Source organism: Callorhinus ursinus, unplaced genomic scaffold (genome assembly GCF_003265705.2).
Source record: "Callorhinus ursinus isolate GAN/ISIS: 27379988/994484 unplaced genomic scaffold, GSC_fseal_2.0 scaffold10, whole genome shotgun sequence".
In the NCBI taxonomy this organism is placed as follows: domain Eukaryota; kingdom Metazoa; phylum Chordata; class Mammalia; order Carnivora; family Otariidae; genus Callorhinus; species Callorhinus ursinus.
Window position 1 is genome coordinate 1,218,037 of NW_027397072.1, and position 17,560 is coordinate 1,235,596.

Sequence of the window (17,560 nt, forward strand, 5' to 3'; positions counted from 1 at the left end):
CTTTACTGCGTTTCTCCTTCCAGCCTGGTTTCCACGAAGCTGGGGACACCATGCCCGGTTAACCTACTCCATTGGCCTCTGTGATTTGTCTACATGCCTACCCTAACCCATCCACGGGGACCCACTGAGCGCTCTTTGACTCAACGGATAGGCCTCTTCTGCTAAGATAATCAAACTGCATATATTTCTTCTAAAAGTAAGGGAGTAAAAGTTAATGGGGTGATTGGCTCTTCTGGAAATGTCCTGATGCATTTTTGGCCCAGGCATGCAGCACGAGGCCCCTGTGCCAAATACCATCCTCCTTCCCTGTGTGCAGCCTGCCCACCATCTTTAGCCCAAAGGATTAAACCTACAGATACTCGTGTGTGTGCAGAATTCCAGCCTGTTTCTCTCTGTGGATCCTGATCCAAGACTTCTGAAAGCCTCTGTCCTGACCCAGGATAGGAAGGAGATTTGCTTCTCAAACACGCTCAAGGGTTTTCCTCTCTTCGCCGGGGAAGGTCATGAGTTTGGAAGCAGCGTTCCACCTTCTCTTTCTAAATGGGGGTGTCAAGTTAGGCCGTGACGGACACTGCTGGCGGGGCTGCCCGGGCCTGGTGCCAGGACAGGGGGCCACTCACCTCCGGTGTGTGAGGAAGCTGCCGCTGACGTGCCCTGACCCGTCACAGCCCGGCGTGGGACATGACATGCCTTCCGTCTTGACCGACTTCCAGGAGAACTGCGAGCCATTGAGGTACCCGTCCTTCTGTCTCTTGGCGGCCAAGGGGCACCCCGACGCGCTTCGGTGGGAGGCGTACTTCCCGGTTATGTGGCCCTGGCCGTCACATCCGGGAACGGGACATCTGGGGAGCAGAAGAGACACACTCTGGGGTCTTGGCGCCATATACCTGGTGGCCTCTCCAGCAAGGTCAAAATAACCTGGCTCAAAGAAAAACCATCACGCTCTGCTCCAGCAAAGACAAAGACAGAGGAAAATCTCTGAAAGTACCACCTAGCGGCGAATCGAGGGACCTCCTGTTGTGGGAATGCCGGGTCAGCTGCCTCTGGAGGGGGCTGTTTGGGGCAGAGTGTCTGCTCTTGGTGAACAATGTTGCACACCAGCATGGGAAAAAGAATCCGTGTCTTGTAGCAAGTGAGGTGCAGGTGTCTGTTTAAAAGACACCACTTTTGGACAGAATCACAGTTTTTATGGTAGAAGAATGCAAAGTCGAGAAATTGCAGGATTATTTTTTATGATTTTATAAACCCATGGTTTTCTCAAGAGCTAGAAAACATTTGTTTGCTTGGCCGTGTTCTCCACAGGCCATCAAACAGCCTCCAGCCAGAGAGTATCTGAAGCAGGGGAGATAGTATTTCATAAAGTCTGGCTAGTGCAGGTACGTGGTACACCATCGGTACATTTTGGGGGAATAAAAGGGGAAAATCGCTAAAGGTCAATGGTAGGCGAATCCCTGCTTCTGAAACCTCCCCCCGTGGGTACCTCCTGAGGGGCCAAGGACACACAACCCCAACCACCTATGGTTATCTCAAAGAAGGTAGGTGTGATTCAATCAGGGCCCCTCACAGGCCCCAGACTGGGGGGTTTTGCATTTTCTTTTTAATGGCAAAGTTTACATTCTACAAAATTTATAGTGCCCATTTACTTTGTTAAGGTTTATTTTAATACTTTTTATTTTAATTAATTTTTATTTCGTTTTAATCAAACATTTTTCTCCAAAGACACTGAGATCAACATTTCAGGAAGACAGTGCCAGGTTTATCTCAGGGATCTTTGGGACCTGGGTTCTGGGCATCAGTTTGGGGCAAATGGCTGGGTGGACGGCCAGGCTGAGGGGCTTGCCCGTGTGCTGGAAGCCCCAGGCACCCACTCTCAAGGCCTGCCTGAGAGCAAGGCAGACAGCAGCTACACGATTCTCAAAAGCCGGAATGTCGGCCAATGTTGGCTTTTCAGTGTTAGAGCTGATACCTTCGTAGACATTTGTGGATCTGCCTTTCTCAGTCAGCGAACTGCTTTTCCCAACCAGGGCTAGAGGGAAGCGTCCGGGGTCCACCCGGGGCTAGAGGGAAGCATCCGGGGTCCCGTTACTAAGAGCGTCAGATGGTGGAGAGTCCCTGGCTACACCACCTGCTATTTAGATGGTGCATTCGGTGGCCAGCAAGGGGGCTCTGGGTGCGGATTCTGGATCTGGCCTTGGGGTGACTGATGTCCCCTCCTCCCCGTTGATCCTGCCGGAAGCCCGCCCTGCACCTGTACCTGATGGGCTCCTGGTCTTCTTTGTCTTCCTTGCTCTGTGCTATCCTGATGCCGCTTTTCTTTGCTCTTGGGCAACCTGAAAGACTAGAGAAGGGACAGGGCTTTAGGAGACATCTGCTCTGCCGGAGACGGCTGGCTTCCTTCCCGCAGTGGCTGCTCGGACCCCGCTTTCTGCAGAAGCCGGAGCTTCTCCCCGTGAACACAAACTCTGGGAGGAGGGTCCTTCTGGGGGCAGCCCCTCTGCGTGGAGAGAGGCTGGGGTGCCTGGCTGAGAGAGGATGGGCGGCCAGGCGCAGAGAAGGGGCCGCTTGGAGGAAGAGAACAGGCACTCCCTGGGTCTCTCTTGGTGACCCGTTTTCCCCAGCCCTGCCCTCCGGAGGGAACATGGTATAGACTTCAGTGTGTCTGCAGAAGGTACAGAGGAATTGTCAAAATTTTGGAAATAGAAGCTCACATTTACCTATAGGAAAATTTCCAGCTGGACAGAAAAGTACTCACGTATGTATGGGCGTGCGCCTAGCCTGACAATAGGCTCTTACAGGAGGGTCATACACAAGAATATGTGGAACAAATGGGATTCCTTGCAAAGAACTGAAGAACCAGAAACTAGGCCTTTTACTGAGACACTCAGGACACGTGGCCTCGGGCCCGGGGCAGACGCGCGGCAGTGGCCCAGGCGGGGCTCGGGCCGCCGTTCCCGCTGGGCCCGGGCTCGCGGTGCGTCCTTCCCGGGTCAGGCCTGGCTCCGTCCCGAGCACGCGGGTTCTCAGGTGCAGGTGCGGCTCCCCCCGTGGGAGGCCTGTCCCCGGCACCCCGTGTCCTCTGCCTTTTTCCTTCTTTGTGAGGCCGCTGGGCTCCTCTGCGGTGAGAAGCAGCACCCGCAGTCAGAGGGCGGCCGTGGGGGGCCTGGGCGCTGGGCTGCGGCTTCGGGCACCCAGGCCGGCCCTTCCTGTCTCCAACGGCATGAGCTCCCACCCCCCTCACACCTGTCTCCTTCGGCAGGGGCACGGGAAAGACCAGGTATGCCTGCATTCTCTCTCTCCAGCTACCTTCACCCCCGCCGACTCCGTCTGGAGGTAAAACCTAGGAAAGTGGGGGTCCTCTTGCCCCACCTCTGACTGCTCAGCAGCTGCCCTCACCGCGGTCCGGCTCCTCATCTCTGCCTGGAAAAGTGCTCTTGCCCAGGTCACCGTGACCTGAAGCCGGCGGGCGCTCCTGGCCCAGGGCAGGGGACCACCCGCAGCCCCTGGGACGCTCCTCTGGAGCCTGGTGCAGCCCCCGGCATCTGCGCGTCCATGTCCTGCCTGCCCTGGGCCCCTGACCGTGCTTACGCTCCTTGTGCCCCTCCCTTCCTTCCTTGCTACAGCCATGGGCCCAGCGTGTCCGTCTTCGAAACCGGCCACCTTCTCCCTCTGAGACACTGCATTAGACCAGGCCGGCGCTCACGGGAGCTGCACTCAGGCTCTCTGTTGAAGACCTTCCAGTGGCTCACGGCCAAATTCCTCCACGTGCGCACGAGGCTCCCGGGGCCCGGCCCTGCCACCAGTGTCTGTCCCCGCGGCCCCTGCCCCCACTCCATCCGTCTGCTCGCAGGTACATCGTCCCAGACGTCTTCCTGGGTGGGGGGGGTCCCTGCTGACCGCCAGGCCTGGGAGCCCAGGGAGCCCTGTCCCTTGGGTCATGTGCGCTGTGCTCGACGCTGTCCACTTACGTAGCACGTACCACTAAAGCCACAAGCTCTGAGCCGTGTGCTCATTCACCTTCGTCCAGGCCGTTCGCGCAGCGGGGACTCTGTGCGCCCTTGGCCCCTGCCGGCTGGGTGGGGAGACCTGCAGACAACCCCCGCTGTGCCAGCCACCACCGCTTCCGTTCCGGGCTCCAATCGCCTCCTGGATGAACCCGTCACCTCCGAGCCACGCTTTTGGATCCGGGAATCCCGGGTGACATTTGTATCGTACTCTACACGATGACATCTCCTACATAGATGTCCCATGGTTCCACGCTGCTGATGCGGGGGCTTGTGGCGTGTCTGAGTCTTGATCTGAGATCTCATGGATTTTGGAAACACCGCCAACACTTTCAGAACCCCTGCCCTCTGTGGGTGGGGGCAAGGCTGGGGTGGGGTGCGTGGGCAGCGTCCAGGTGGGCACTTAGGGAGCGCCGTGTGGGGGCTCGCCGTGGTGGACAGAGAGGCACTGTGTCCCTGACGCTCTGGCTGCAGAGATATGCGCCCGTGTGGGGATCGACAGCCGTGCTGAGCAGGCCCGAGGAGTGTCCTTGTTGTGCCTGGGACCCCGGCCCCACCTGGAGAGACCCTGGTCCCCTCCTTTTGCTGCCGACTCAGGCCCTGGCGACCTGTCTGCATCAGGCAGGCATGGCTTGGGGAGCCTGGCACGTGGACGTGCCCCAGGGAGTCAGGCCTCGACTGGCGGCAATGTGGTTGCTGTGTGGTTTCCTCCATGAGATCAGGGCAAAGATAACAGTCTCGTAGCACCGCCAGACTAGAGAGGCGAAGTGTTCAGTAACCCCCGTGCCTGTAGCAGGTGCTCAGCAGACACTGTCTTAGTCATGAGGGGACATCCTGGAACCCTCTGTGTGCGGCTGCTCTCTGAGCCTGTGAGGCGGTCCTGGGGTGTCTGAGGCACACGCAGGCTTTTGGAAAGCACAGATGCAGCTTCACGCTTGGGGACACCTCCTGGCCTTGGGGTCTCTTGCCCTGCGTGAGTGATGATGTGTCAGGGGGGTGAGGGGCCCTCGGGAGCCCAGGAGGCAGGACCACGCTGGGCAGCTGGGGAAGGACCGGCTCAAGAAAAGATCCTTGTTGTCGTTGTGGACAAGGGCTGTGGCCTGTGTACAGCTCCTGCCATGGTTGGACACAAGTGACCAGCAACTGTTCACGTTTTGACACTGGAAGTTCTGGCCACGTGAGCACTCAAACATTTCTTTTCAAGATAAATTAAAATAAAGAGTAGCATAGAATGGACTTGAGTTTTTATACTTAATTGGAGTTTTTAATTGAATTGAATTTACTCTAAAGCAGCCATGTTGCTCTGGCAGGTAACTGCAGGTGGTGACAATCTCTGCATCGCCGCAAAGTGGAAGGCTCCGCCCGGCCCCATCAACCGCCTCAGCGCGACAAGGCTGCTCCTGACTCTGGGGGTGATCCTGGCGAGCACTTGGTGATGTCTGGAGACTTCTTGGGTTGCCACGCGCGGTGGAGATGGTGCTGCTGGGTCTGGTGGGTAGAGCCCAGAGGTTCCTTGATGCCCCACAGCAGAGCACCGTCCGACCCCGAGTGTCAGCAGCACCCAGGTGGACAGCCCAGGCGGAGAGGGGGAGCGTGAAGAACCCTCCCATGACCCCACGATTCAGTTCTCCCGTGGGCACTCCGAGTCTGTGCGTGCCCCAGCCCGGAGCTGCCGAAACCTGCTTGCACCGTGAGCACAGAAGTGCGAGGCTCCCAGGAGGATTCCCGCGAGGAAGCAACCCGCCACGGGAGCTGTGTCCCCTGTCCGAACCGTGTTAGCAGCCAGTGAGCGCCCCCTGCTCTGACCACGGTGACCGGGCCACGCGGGTGGCCACATGCTCCACACCATCCACTCAGTGGGCTTGGCTGGCAAACACCCTCCCTCTGGTGGGCAGCCCACGGCTCACACTCTCTCTGAGGGGCCTCTCCTCTCCCTGCCTCCCTCCCTCTCTCTCTCTCCTTCTCTCCCCCTCTCCGTCTCTCTCCGCCCCCCATCTCTCTCCCTCTCTCCCCCCTTCTACCTCCCCCTCCTCTTCTTTATTCTTCTTGTGGGAGATACACTTGAAGCGCAAGTGCTCATCGACTTTAGGAACGTCCACTTTACCATCTGAAACTCAGACTGACAAGGCGACAGCACCGTGTAACTTAGTGTCCATATTTTCTGGATGCAGCACTGTTTTCCATTGTTGGATGGGTCCTCGTTCATGAACGTCCTTGTCTTTACCTTGGCCCTGGCTCGTTGCCGCTAATGGAACAGGACATGAAACTGGGGCACCTGGCCACAGGTCTGGATCCACTTTTGTGAAGACACTGTATCCAAAGCTTCTTTCAACTCACTTCTGACGTATGGCCTGGCATACATGACAAGATCTTTATGCTGCGTTTCGGACACTCCCTTCTCTTCGGGAGCCCCAGGGCCTGCGAGGAATCCCGTAGAGCACATCTCCGTCTTCAGCTCTGTTCCACGCTTAGAATGGCTGGACAGCCCGGCGGCTCACATCTTCCTGTTTAAGAGGCCAACTCCCAGTGGTGCTGGAACGCTTGCCTCTCAGTGACTGTCCCAGGGACCTTATAATATGCCTGCGATGGGTGTTTTCCCTGCACTCTTCCGATTTGGAAAGGCTACTGCTGGATGAGCTGAGAAACGTTCTTGCAGGTGGGGCCTGGTGCGTGCCAGGGGAGGTGCGCTTGCTGTCCAAGGAAGGACCCCCTGAGGACAGCGCTGCTCTGCAGTCCAAGTCTGTAGACCGTATGTAGGTGTGGGCCAAACTGAGTGTGCGCAAAGCTGACCCATGCCTGGGGGGTAAGGGGCGAGGGCGGAAGAGAACAGGCGCCTAGCTTACCTCCGGTGAGAAGCATAGTTCCCGGTGATGTGCCCAGAGCCATCACAGCCAGGGGTGGGGCACCTACAATTAAAAATGCACAATGGGCAATTGACTTGAGAGAAAGAATATCCCCTGAACAATTAACTCCCTTCTCTATCCAGAAAGCAAACTCCTGGATGCTTCACCTCCCTACTTGAAAGAGACAAATGGAGCCGGAAGCTTCCTGGCTGGGAGCAGGGCCCTGTGCCCACTAACCACACCACCAGATACCAACCTTGGCTCCCTTCTTCCTTCCAAGCACAACGGCACTTTCCAGAAGGACCACGGATGTCAGTACCTGCCTCGGTTGCAATAAGCCCTGGAGCATCCTGGTCCTGATGCTATTTACTCCAGAGTCTGTTCCCTCCAAATATTTCATGTCACCCTCCCTTCTTGTTACTTTGGTTTCAGTGGGAGTCAGCTTTAGCAGCCACGTGCGAAGCAAGGTTTGTACATGGAGGGGTGTGCACAGAGGACTGAGAGACTGTTCTTGGTCTACACTGGGAACACCAGCGTTATAATGGGCTCCCGTGAAACAGACTCTTGGCAAGTCGGGCTAACTGGCTACCCCGAGCCCCGTGATGGCAGCAGCCTGGAGCGGAGCGCTGGGATTCGCTGGGCAATCAGGTAGGTTTGAGTTGCCTTGAAGCCTTTTTAACTGACCCGAGTGGAGGCCAGGTGTCTCGATCAACCAGGTATGGCAAGTACTTCTCGATACCTGCACTACACCTGTTTGAGCCGAGCGAGGCCACGTCCCCTGGGTTCTTAACTACCACACTGCCATTGCCCGAATGGGACAGAATGTGCTTTATAAAAAGAGTTTTATAATTACTGCCCTTCATACAGCTTCCTAAATGAGCCGTCTCAAGAACAATCAGGTGGCACTACAAGACATTTCAGTTCATGCTGTTTTAGTTTTCTTGTACCTACCAGGAATGTAAAAATTAAGGACAAAAATTAAGAAAAAGTTTTTTTCCAAAAACTTTCTATATTTCAAAAACAAAAAACAAAAACAAAAACAAAAAAAAAAACACAAACTCCACCAAGGATGAAAAGACTTAGTAAGCAACATTGCACCCAGCAGTAACACCTGGGTCACGTCCTGTGCCCCGCCCCTACTCAGGGAGCCCCCGAGTTCCTGGCAAGGACAAAAATCATACATTTTGAATTGTTAATAAATGTCTACTGCTTCTGAGGAGTTTCAGTTTGCACACAGAGAGTCCCGGTGGAAACTGGATGCTGAGCCGGGGCCAGTGAATACTCGCTCCCCTGCGCCCTGCGGGTCCCTCGGCATTGCACAGGGAGGGGACTGGGGGGCGTCCTGTGCCGACACTCACGTGCGTAAACAGTGTTTGGTATTCGGACACTGTCTACACTTCCTTCAGTCCTCAGAAAGGGGCCAGAGCACTAGCTCTCGAGGTACGGACCTTGGTGTCTGCTGTATCATATTAAAGGTTAGAGTTCAGTTTACAGCCCACTGAGAGGGCACACAGAGGCGAGTGGGGAGGCAAACATCACTGGTGTGCACACTTGGAACCAGGATTTTTAAAACAGGCATTTGAGGCAGAACAATGGGGCGTTTAAAGTGGAATCTATGTATCAAGAACAGCAACAACCCGAAATCGGATTGTTGACCTGATTTTTGTTAAAGTAACAGCTGGTTATGTACAATTAAAGTTTGATCACAAGACTCCTCTGCCGATTGCTAAGTAATTACTTTCTAGATAATAAGGGGGATGACTCGACCTCGCTGGCTGACTTCCCACAGGGCACCTCGTGTCGGTGGAGCCCCAGCCCAGAGCGCTCACAGAGGGAGGACGACTTGAGAGCAATAAAAATCATTCTAAGAGAAGCTCATCTTCATGCAACTTTCTGTTTGGAAAATGTATCAAGAAACAGAAATGTTTCCTACTAGCCAATAATATACACTTGGCCTTGCTTTTTGCTTTAGAAAAAAAATCCCCAAACTCTTCCTAATTTAAGCACTCAGTGCAAATTTATTTAAAATTTATTCATTTTAACACGAGTAGAAATTTTTCAATATGCCTTTTTTTGGTGAGGGCTGTAGGAGGTTGACATATTCTGTTCAGATTTAAAGTGAGGCATTATAACCAAACTAATGCAAATGAAAATCAGATTTGACTAATTATAAAAAAAAAGAGAGAAAGATTTTCAGAGTAGATTTTGTGTGTTTAAGCCATTTACAAAGGCAATAAAAAAAAAAAAAGAGGCGTTTAAAATGTCCTCCATCACCATACAAACAACAAACAAAATATTGATTTGGCCCATTTTCAGAGCTTCCACTGTGTTGGGAAAGAAAAAACATTTCCAGAAAGAGTTCTTGCTTTCTTAAAAGGTTTGCTCTTCTTGTCAAGGCTTCAAGTCAGGCAGATGGGGCGGAGTCCAAGGCCTGCAGCGTGCGGGCTGTGTGACCCGAGTCGGCTCCTTGCCGGCCACACCCCTGCACAGCTGCACCCGGGCCTGCCCTGAGCTCCTTCCCAGGGAGGCTCTCCTGCCTTCACCCCCTTTGCCTGCTCAAGCCCAGCGCTGCAGCCCAGGGCTGGGGCTTGGGATGCCTGCTCAGAGCTGCCCACGGCCTTTCTTTGTTGCCTTCCCCTGACACAGCCCAGCCGCTCCCGGTTTTGTCAGGGCTGGTAATTCGGCTCTTTCATCTTTAGGTGGTGCTTCTGGACCACATAAGGCAGCCCAGAACGGTTTCCTTCTTCTATCAGCTCTACGTAGTCATTTTTCTGTTGCTGTTTAAGACTTTAAGGCTTTTTTAAATTCTTAGATTTACATACAGATTTCCTAGCTTTAAGAAATCTCAACCCTCAAAAATACAATTTTCTGAAGTCGGTGAATGAAGGAGTGATTATTCACCTAACAAAAGGGGTCTTTGCTTCTCAGATGGAGCCAGCTCCAGGACCCTTGATAATGGGGTGGTGTAAAATCGATTTACAAAAATTCAATTTGCATCTACCCATCTAAGAGCACATCTTTTCTGTGAAGGGAGGCCCATGTGGGTAATCAAAATCCCCTGTGGATAAAATCAGACAGTACCATGTGCCGCACAGCTTGGGTTTTGAAATGGCAGAAGAGATTGACTGGGTTTCCATGGAAACTCCCCATAAGGCAGGCACAGGTTCTCCGCGCCGAAGTCCTCGGCAGCCGCGGGGAAGCACACCAGACCCTCACAGCCCTCCGCGCTTCCTGGCAGTTACCAGGGACAAGAGCACCAAGGCTATTTTAAGTTCCCGTGGTTAGAGATGCAAAGTTCTGTGACATAAAACACTTGCCTCAAATATCGCTTCTCTTCCCCTCCAAAGGTACTCTTGGTGGAAATACTCTGAGAACGCACATGATGAACAAATAATCTTAGAGCTAGACTTGCTGCCTCATGGATGTCTTCAAGACAAAAAACATTTGTGCCTTATCCATGATCTTGCATTTGTCTTGGGGTTTAAGTAACACCAAGAGAAAATAATTTGGGGTAGTGCATGTTATCATCTGGCTGGAAATATCGGTCTTAAAAAGACATTTAAGAATGGCAATGGGAAAAATCATGATAAAATGTTTTAAACAGTGTTTAAGTTTTGCAGAATCCAAGCAAAATCTGAAAAAAAAATATCAGGACCATTCACAAAACTTCTGGATTTCTGATTTCATGGAACTAGTCCTTCTCAAGTAGGAGTGAACTGGGTTTGTGTTGCTTTTGTGGATCTAAGACATCAATGAGACCTGTGAGCCCAAACCTCCCAGAACGCCCTGTGTGCTCATGGCTTCTCTCAACTACTCCCCACCCAAGGACACATTCTGCTTGGACCTATATAGGAACTGTCACTGATCAAACCCACATGAGATATATCACAAGATCATGAGATATATCCCCTAATATCAAAACATAACTTAATGTCTATACATTAAAACACATAATCATGAAAACCATATGATTTTGCATTGGCGTACATCTCAAAAATGTGACAACAGACCATCCTGCTTCTTGCCTGTCCCTGATTTGTCCCTCAGCAAGACATACAACCTACTACCGTGTTGTTTTCTCCCATTTACAAAATCCCTGTTCTGAGATAGGGTGGGCAAAATGGAAATCATTAAATCCACTGACAACTTGTATCATCAATTAATTATTGATAAGAATATCTTTAAAGTGCTTCCTCCATGTGCTATCATGCCCCCCTCTTTTGAAAATAAATATGAGGATTTGATAAATAGTTATATTAAGAAAGATATCTAAAACAGGACACTTTCTCCCAGTTGAACGGATGTCCACACTAAAGTGCCTGTTACTACACATCATGAGCTGAGACCGGTCAACCGTGTTGCATCAGTCCTGTTAGCGATACGTCATGAGCACCTTGGAAAAAGTCCAAGGCAGATTCCATGCACACAAGCATTTGTTCTGGGGGACCCGAATGCACTGCTGAGACATCCTTGTTGGGCACCAGGTGGCTAAGACCCGGCTCCTTTGGGCCAACCTCTCACCGTCTACCTCCTGGGGAATGACCTTGCCCTGAAGACCGAGAGGCAATCCACCCTGAGTGCACCAGCCCAGGACTCATGGCATTCACGTCTGGCTCAGTCTGAGCTGGCAGGCCTGCTGGGGGAGACCGAGCTTGTCTCCCCCAAAATCAACTTAAAGGAAGAAAAATATCTGGAGCCATCTCATGATCTCTTATCTTGATGAGAGTCGATTACTTATGTTTAAAAATCTTATGGAGGCTGAAAGCACTGTGGACGTGTTTGAACGGCATCCTCACTCTCTGTGTAGTCGACCTACCTCGTCAAACTGCCCTAGAAGGTTGACTTGCAGACATGCCCTGATTTGAGTAGAATAGCTAAAAATATACAGAAGAGGACTCACTGAAGATCTGGAATGATCATACCAAATGTCAGAGTGACATACTCGAGTTCTTGGAAGAATTTCGTGGGAAGGCCCTTTACAATCTTTCTTGCTCATTTCTTCCATGGCAACTCTATCAAGGGAACTTAGGAAGTAAACCACAGAATGTATATAAAAAATAATTTTTATGGCCCTCAATTTTAAAAGAAACATGAAAATGTAAAATTAGGCATTGTCTCTAGTAGTAAAATGTATTTGTAAATTGGAATGATTCAGGCCACATATATGTCTTTGTTTCATTTATATAAAAAGTTCAATTCAAAAAACACTTTTTTTTTGCCTTAAGACATATGGTTCTGAAAATATACTTCTTTATTTTGATTTTTTGTCATATAAATGGGAAATAATAAAGAAATTCAGAGGAGTGCAAAATAAAGATATTTCTAATGGAAAAATGACATATACTGATTCTTATGCCATACCTCTGCAATTTTCTCCCCAAATGGAATGAAACCAGGTCACTTAAAAGCAATATACATTACTTCTGCACAATTTCTTAGATATATTACCTGAAACTCAAGGAAAGATAAAATCTTGCAAATTGCTTCTTAACTTGTAAGGCATTCAATGATTTTCTCTTTTTTTTGGAAATTCAATATTAAGTATGCATATTTTGAGCTTTCTGCAGCTGGACACAGAGGTCCCCATGCGGGCACATGGTATTTTCCAAGCATCCCCCAGCCCGCCTCCCGCCAGAAATAGCCGATGACACAGCCGTGGGGTGGACGCTCTGAGCTGGAAGTGAAGCCCTGGCCCCCTTTGGGCCCGCCCTCGCCGGGGTCTTCCAGCTGCACCACCACCGCTCGCCCCCAGGGGGCTGGCTGGGGTGCTGCCCACTGTGGACCCTGAGTGCCCACCCCGCCGGAAGCAGTTCTGGGGGGGGGAGCATTTTTGGATTTGCTTCTTTCTTTGTCCCCTGACACCTAGAGTTTTTCTTATCCTGTCTCCTCGGGTGTCGGGCGAGGGCTTTTACGTGGGATGTGTAGGAAATTCCTTATGAAACCCTACACATTTCAAAGTGTACAGTGGACACGGTGCTATCAGGAGAATTTAGGTGGAAGACTTGCTGTCTGATGTACATAACGTGGAAGCAAAAAACATCTTTTCCTTTGGTTCCCCGGGGTTCCCTTTCTTTTTAAATTACACTCAAAACAAACCCATAAATGAAAAAAAAAAGTTTTAAAGGTACTCTTAACGTGGTTAAAAAAAAAACAAAAAAACAAAAAAAACCACCTCATTTTGCTGACTCAGATCGCATTTCTGGGTGGGTCAGGCTTCAGAGCACTAAGAAAGCCGGGCGTGATCCTGTGGCTAACACTCAGAGTTCTGGTTCCGGGGCCCTGGTGGGCGGAGCGCCGAGGCGCTGCGTGCTGTGAGAGTAGCAGGTGGACGTCGGGGTGGCTCACGAGGCGCATCAGTGTCATGAGGCCCAGAGCTCACGCGGCACGCTGTGAAGTCCACGGGGATGGCTCCCTCATGCACAGCCCACTGACCAAGAGGATCTTTCTAGCAGGTCTGCATTCTGACTTAGGGGCTCACGTGCCTGCCGTCGGCTTCAGGTCACCACCAACCTAACATGTGCTGTGTCCCTTCTGTGCTTCCCCGACTGGGCCCCGGGATTCCCTGGGAGTGTGGGGGGCGGCGGCCATAGGGCCCCACGCAGAGCTGAGGCGGAGCCTGGATGCCCCCCGCCCGTCATCCGGGGACAGGGAGCCGAGGTGCGGGGGGTGCCGCAGCCGCTCTGCTGTTCATGCGGCATGCAATGTTTCATCGTTTCCAAACATGCAGCCTACACATCTTAAGCTTAAGTCATCGGTCATGCTGCCTCCTTGTCCGCGGAGGGGAGCCTAACGGGGGCCCTCGCCGCCACACCGCACTGCTGCCCGCTGAGAGGTCCCAGGTGCATCCAGGAGTAGGCTCCTGTCCAGTGCGGCCGAACGTACCTAGCACATCCTGACGTCCCAGTCACTTAACGGGGTGTGTCCATGGGAACCTGCTGCCGGAGCACATGCACGTCCAGCAGCAGTGGAGCGGCTAAACAAGAGACTGGGGCGGCCGGAGTCAGAATTGGAATTGGACTCGGAGGACCCATGCAAAAAAAAACACACAGAAGGTGACTGGTGTGGCTGAGCGAAGGCAACAGAAACCAGCATTCTAACGTCCTCTCCTGCGTGGCGTCCGCGCGCACCGCGCCCTGGGGAGGCGGGCGTCACCCCGGGGCATGCAGAGACCTCGAGCGGGGCCCACGAGGAGGCACTCACCTTTGCCGGTCGCACTGAGCCCCCAGGCAGCCAGAGTCATTGGTGTGTAGGGAGAGCGGGTCTGTAAGGGCATGCCTGTGTGCGTGCTGTGGCAGGGGATGCTTTCTGGCCACGGGCGGGGGGAGTGAGGTGTGCAAGAACGGGCACCCCGACTGCTCGTGATGCTTCCTCTAAGGACGGGAGGGCCCGGGTGACTGTATCCCACTGGTCGTGCCCACTGCTGAGGGTCCCTGATCGGGGTGGCACGGGGTTGGGGAGGGGGTGCCCTGCGGAGGCTGCCGGCTCGGCCATGCCAATTTCCTCAGCATCATGAACCAGGTGGACTGCACTTGAGACAGACGGATGACCTAGCGTGACCACGAGGACCCTCCCTCGGCTAAGCTGCGGCTACCTGCAGGTGCATGTCCCAGCCCACACCTCGCTCCGAAGGGCACACGGGCCAGCAAGGACATGGCTCCTTCCCATCTGAGGACACCGAGGCCCAGAGTGGCCTGCTGGGCCAGACATGGATTTGTGTGGGAGTGTGCCGTGGTGTCCACGTGGCTGGTGGCTCGGGCTGTAAAAGCCACAGTGATTGGGGGACCTCAGGTGCACTTCTCTGCTCACAGACAGTTTGAAACTGCTTTGAAGTTAAATGAAGGAGGTTTACATGATTTACAAGCAGCTGAGTTTCCTAGGGCTCATAGACGTGAGTGAGCATTAGGAGAGGCAGGTCCTGGCGACAGAGGGAGGGAGCGGCTCTGGGGCCACCCAGTTTCCCTTTCAGCAGAGACCCCTGTTCCTACTGCTAAGGTTCTTCCTATTTCTGTTCAACCTGTTTCTCCTCGGTTTGTCATGTTTGTGGGTCTTTTTATTTTTTGACTTTCTCTTTTGTCTCAGAGAAAACATTTTCTGTTCTAATCAGAAAAGACGAAACAATCGTTCGCTCCGTCATGTCCTGTGTGATCCTGGGGTTCTCTGTCATCTCTCACATTTGGGGCTCTGTGTCCCTCCCTTCCAGTCCCCCAAACCCTGTCTCCTGCCCCAACCTCTCATTTGTAACTGCCTGGTTGTAAGGTATGTTTTAGTTTATTTTCTGCTCTGTCATCTCTCTTAAAAGAACAGCGTTCTAGCCTTCTTCCTGTGGGCTCTGCCTTTCTCCTTTTTTTTTTTTTTTTTTTGGTCACATATAGAAGTGATTTCAGAGACTCTTAGTTTAGCAAAAATTTTTAGAAATAGATTGATGAAATATCTTTTTTTTTTTTTAAACAGGCAAAGAGACAGATCCAAACAGGTGGAGTCTATTGTTTAAATTTGTACAAAGAGCTGCCAAGCCCAGATGAGCACAGCCCTGTCTTGTGTCCCGGTGCTGCCACACTCAGCTAGACTCATTGTAATGTCCCCCGTTATCAGTAGCTCCTGCCCTACGAAGCTGCTGTGGGGCGTGCTCCTCACGCCGGGCTCCTCTGTGCTTGAAGACAGAGCTCACTTGTTCATCTGCTCGAGATCTTTAGTGATTGATCTGCAAGGACCCCTTGTGTCTCATAAAATTGGCAGAGTGAAGGGGAGAACAGGAAAGGGCAATGAAACTTCTCTAGATTTCCATACCAAGGACGCAGCCAGAGCGGTTTCTAAGAGTCACGCTGTCCACTGACCGTGTGGTTTCCCTCCGATCACGAGGGGCCGACCAGAGAGCCGAGGGGCTCAGGGCCCACACCCTGCAGCTGTAAGAGTTGACCCCGGGTGCTGGTTCCAGAATCTGAAGGGCACATACGGTCCACTGAGGACAAGATGAGAACCAGCAAGTGCTCAAGACGGGGACGCCAAGTCCAGAAGGAGAGAGCAAGGCAGGCGGGAGCCGAGGACAGCAGTGAGGGACCGAGGACCCGCGCAGGCATCCACAGAAGACCCTGCAGCTCTGGGGGTGCCGGGGGCCCGGAGTTGGGGCTGAGAGCCAGCAGCCCGGCCACACGTGTCCTGTGGCGGAGACCCCACAATGATGGAGCCTGCCCTTGGCCCAACCCCTCGACCTCTTAGAGAGAAAATCAGAGACCGTGTCCTCCAGAGACTCCCACTCCTTACTGGAAGGCTTAACTGAAGATCAGGGACCTGGGAGAAGTGAGGATGGGTCTGTGCAGCGGACACCTTGGAGGCTGTGAGCAAAGGATGCTGCCCACACCTGGCCCCTGCCCTGAAGTTTGGGGCGTCTCCCATCGTGCCTTGTTGAAAGAGAAAGTTAAGAGACGGAACGAAGAGAGAAAGATGCGCTGCAGAAACAAGGTGAGAAGCAAACTGTGGTAGGCCACATGGACGCGGAAGATGCGAGGGACACGTGGCTGCCCCGAGACGCTGGCCCTTGTGGGGCAGACCTCCTCCCACGATGGGACGTGGGCTGCAGCAAAACGCTGCCCGCCGCGAGCTGGTCCTGTGCCCTGACTCCTGCAGGGACAGAAGCAGTGAATCTCTGGTACATTCCGCAGCGGCCAAGGGCAAGAGGACCTGAACCATATCACTTGAGTAAAAAGTTAACAAAGCATTTGGAGATTTTAGTTTGGAAAAGAGAAGACGGCAGGAACCAGAGTTGCCGCCCTCACGATGGGAAAGGAGGAGGGGCACTTGCCCCAAACGTCCCTAAGGGCCCGGGACCACTTTCGGGAAGGGCTTTCTCAGCGTGCCCCTTTCCTGGAGGGTCCTGCCCCGACACCTGTGCTCAAGAACAAGGCGGGAGACCACTGGAAGCATGGGGGTGCCCAGGACAGTTTGGGCTGGCACCAACGAGTAACCACCCCGAAGGGCTGCCAGGACTGAGGGCCAGGGCTGTGCCACAGCCTGAGGCAGCCCAAGCGGGCAGCCGGTGTCCCTCCCTTGGGGGGACCGGCCATCTCTTCCTCTCTGCGGCGCCCATGTCTCCGCAGGTGAGCGGACACGCTCCCGGCGGGACAGACAGGCCCTGGGGCCGCCTGGAAAGCCCTGCCTCAGGTCCCCACGTTCTCACACCAGCCTTCCACCCCCACGAGGGGTCTCCTCTCTAAGCAGGCATGGCCAGCCTTCCCGAACCGCACTTGAGCTGAGCACCACGCCTGGCCGAGTGCCATCCCTCTGACCTCCTCCCAGAACCTTCCTCTCAGGCCTGCTGTGCCCCAACCTGACCTCTAGCTCAGTGCCAAGAGCCCTGGGTGCCTTCCCGGGTTATGTGTCACTCACTCATCCGAATGCGGGCGCTGGGAGGGCGGGCGGGGCCCAAGCGGTGACACAGCCGGCCCTGGGTTGCTCCCTTGCCGGGCTCAGTGTCCGGCACCACAGAAGGCTGCGCAGGTGTATGGTTTCGTCCCTTCTGCCTGGAGCGGTGCTTGTGCTGTTTGGTCTTCTGGTTAGCAGACAAGGCCCCGAGGTCCACGGAGCGGGGGTGGGTGCCTTGCAGCTCAGGCGTGTGGCACCGAATGCGGCCTGTCCTCAATATCCTTCTCACCCTCAGCAGGACGTCTGCAGCTAGGGGGGCACGGGAGCCCTGTCCCAGGTAGCGGGGGCTCTGCTGGC

The 17,560-nt window shown here is 53.4% G+C and overlaps 1 protein-coding gene across 17 annotated transcripts in view; it reads right to left on the minus strand.

Moving 5' to 3' along the window:
• The window catches only part of MYT1L (myelin transcription factor 1 like), a 418,463-nt gene that overhangs the window by 26,536 nt on the left and 374,367 nt on the right, over positions 1-17,560 (minus strand). For all 17 annotated transcript variants that reach the window (XM_073896929.1, XM_073896930.1, XM_073896934.1 and 14 more), the window contains 3 exons: positions 6,845-6,907; positions 2,255-2,338; positions 621-842 (listed from right to left, as the gene is read on the minus strand). In XM_073896929.1, coding sequence (XP_073753030.1) covers positions 621-842; positions 2,255-2,338; positions 6,845-6,907 — 369 coding nt within the window. The remainder of the gene's footprint in view (positions 1-620; positions 843-2,254; positions 2,339-6,844; positions 6,908-17,560) is intronic.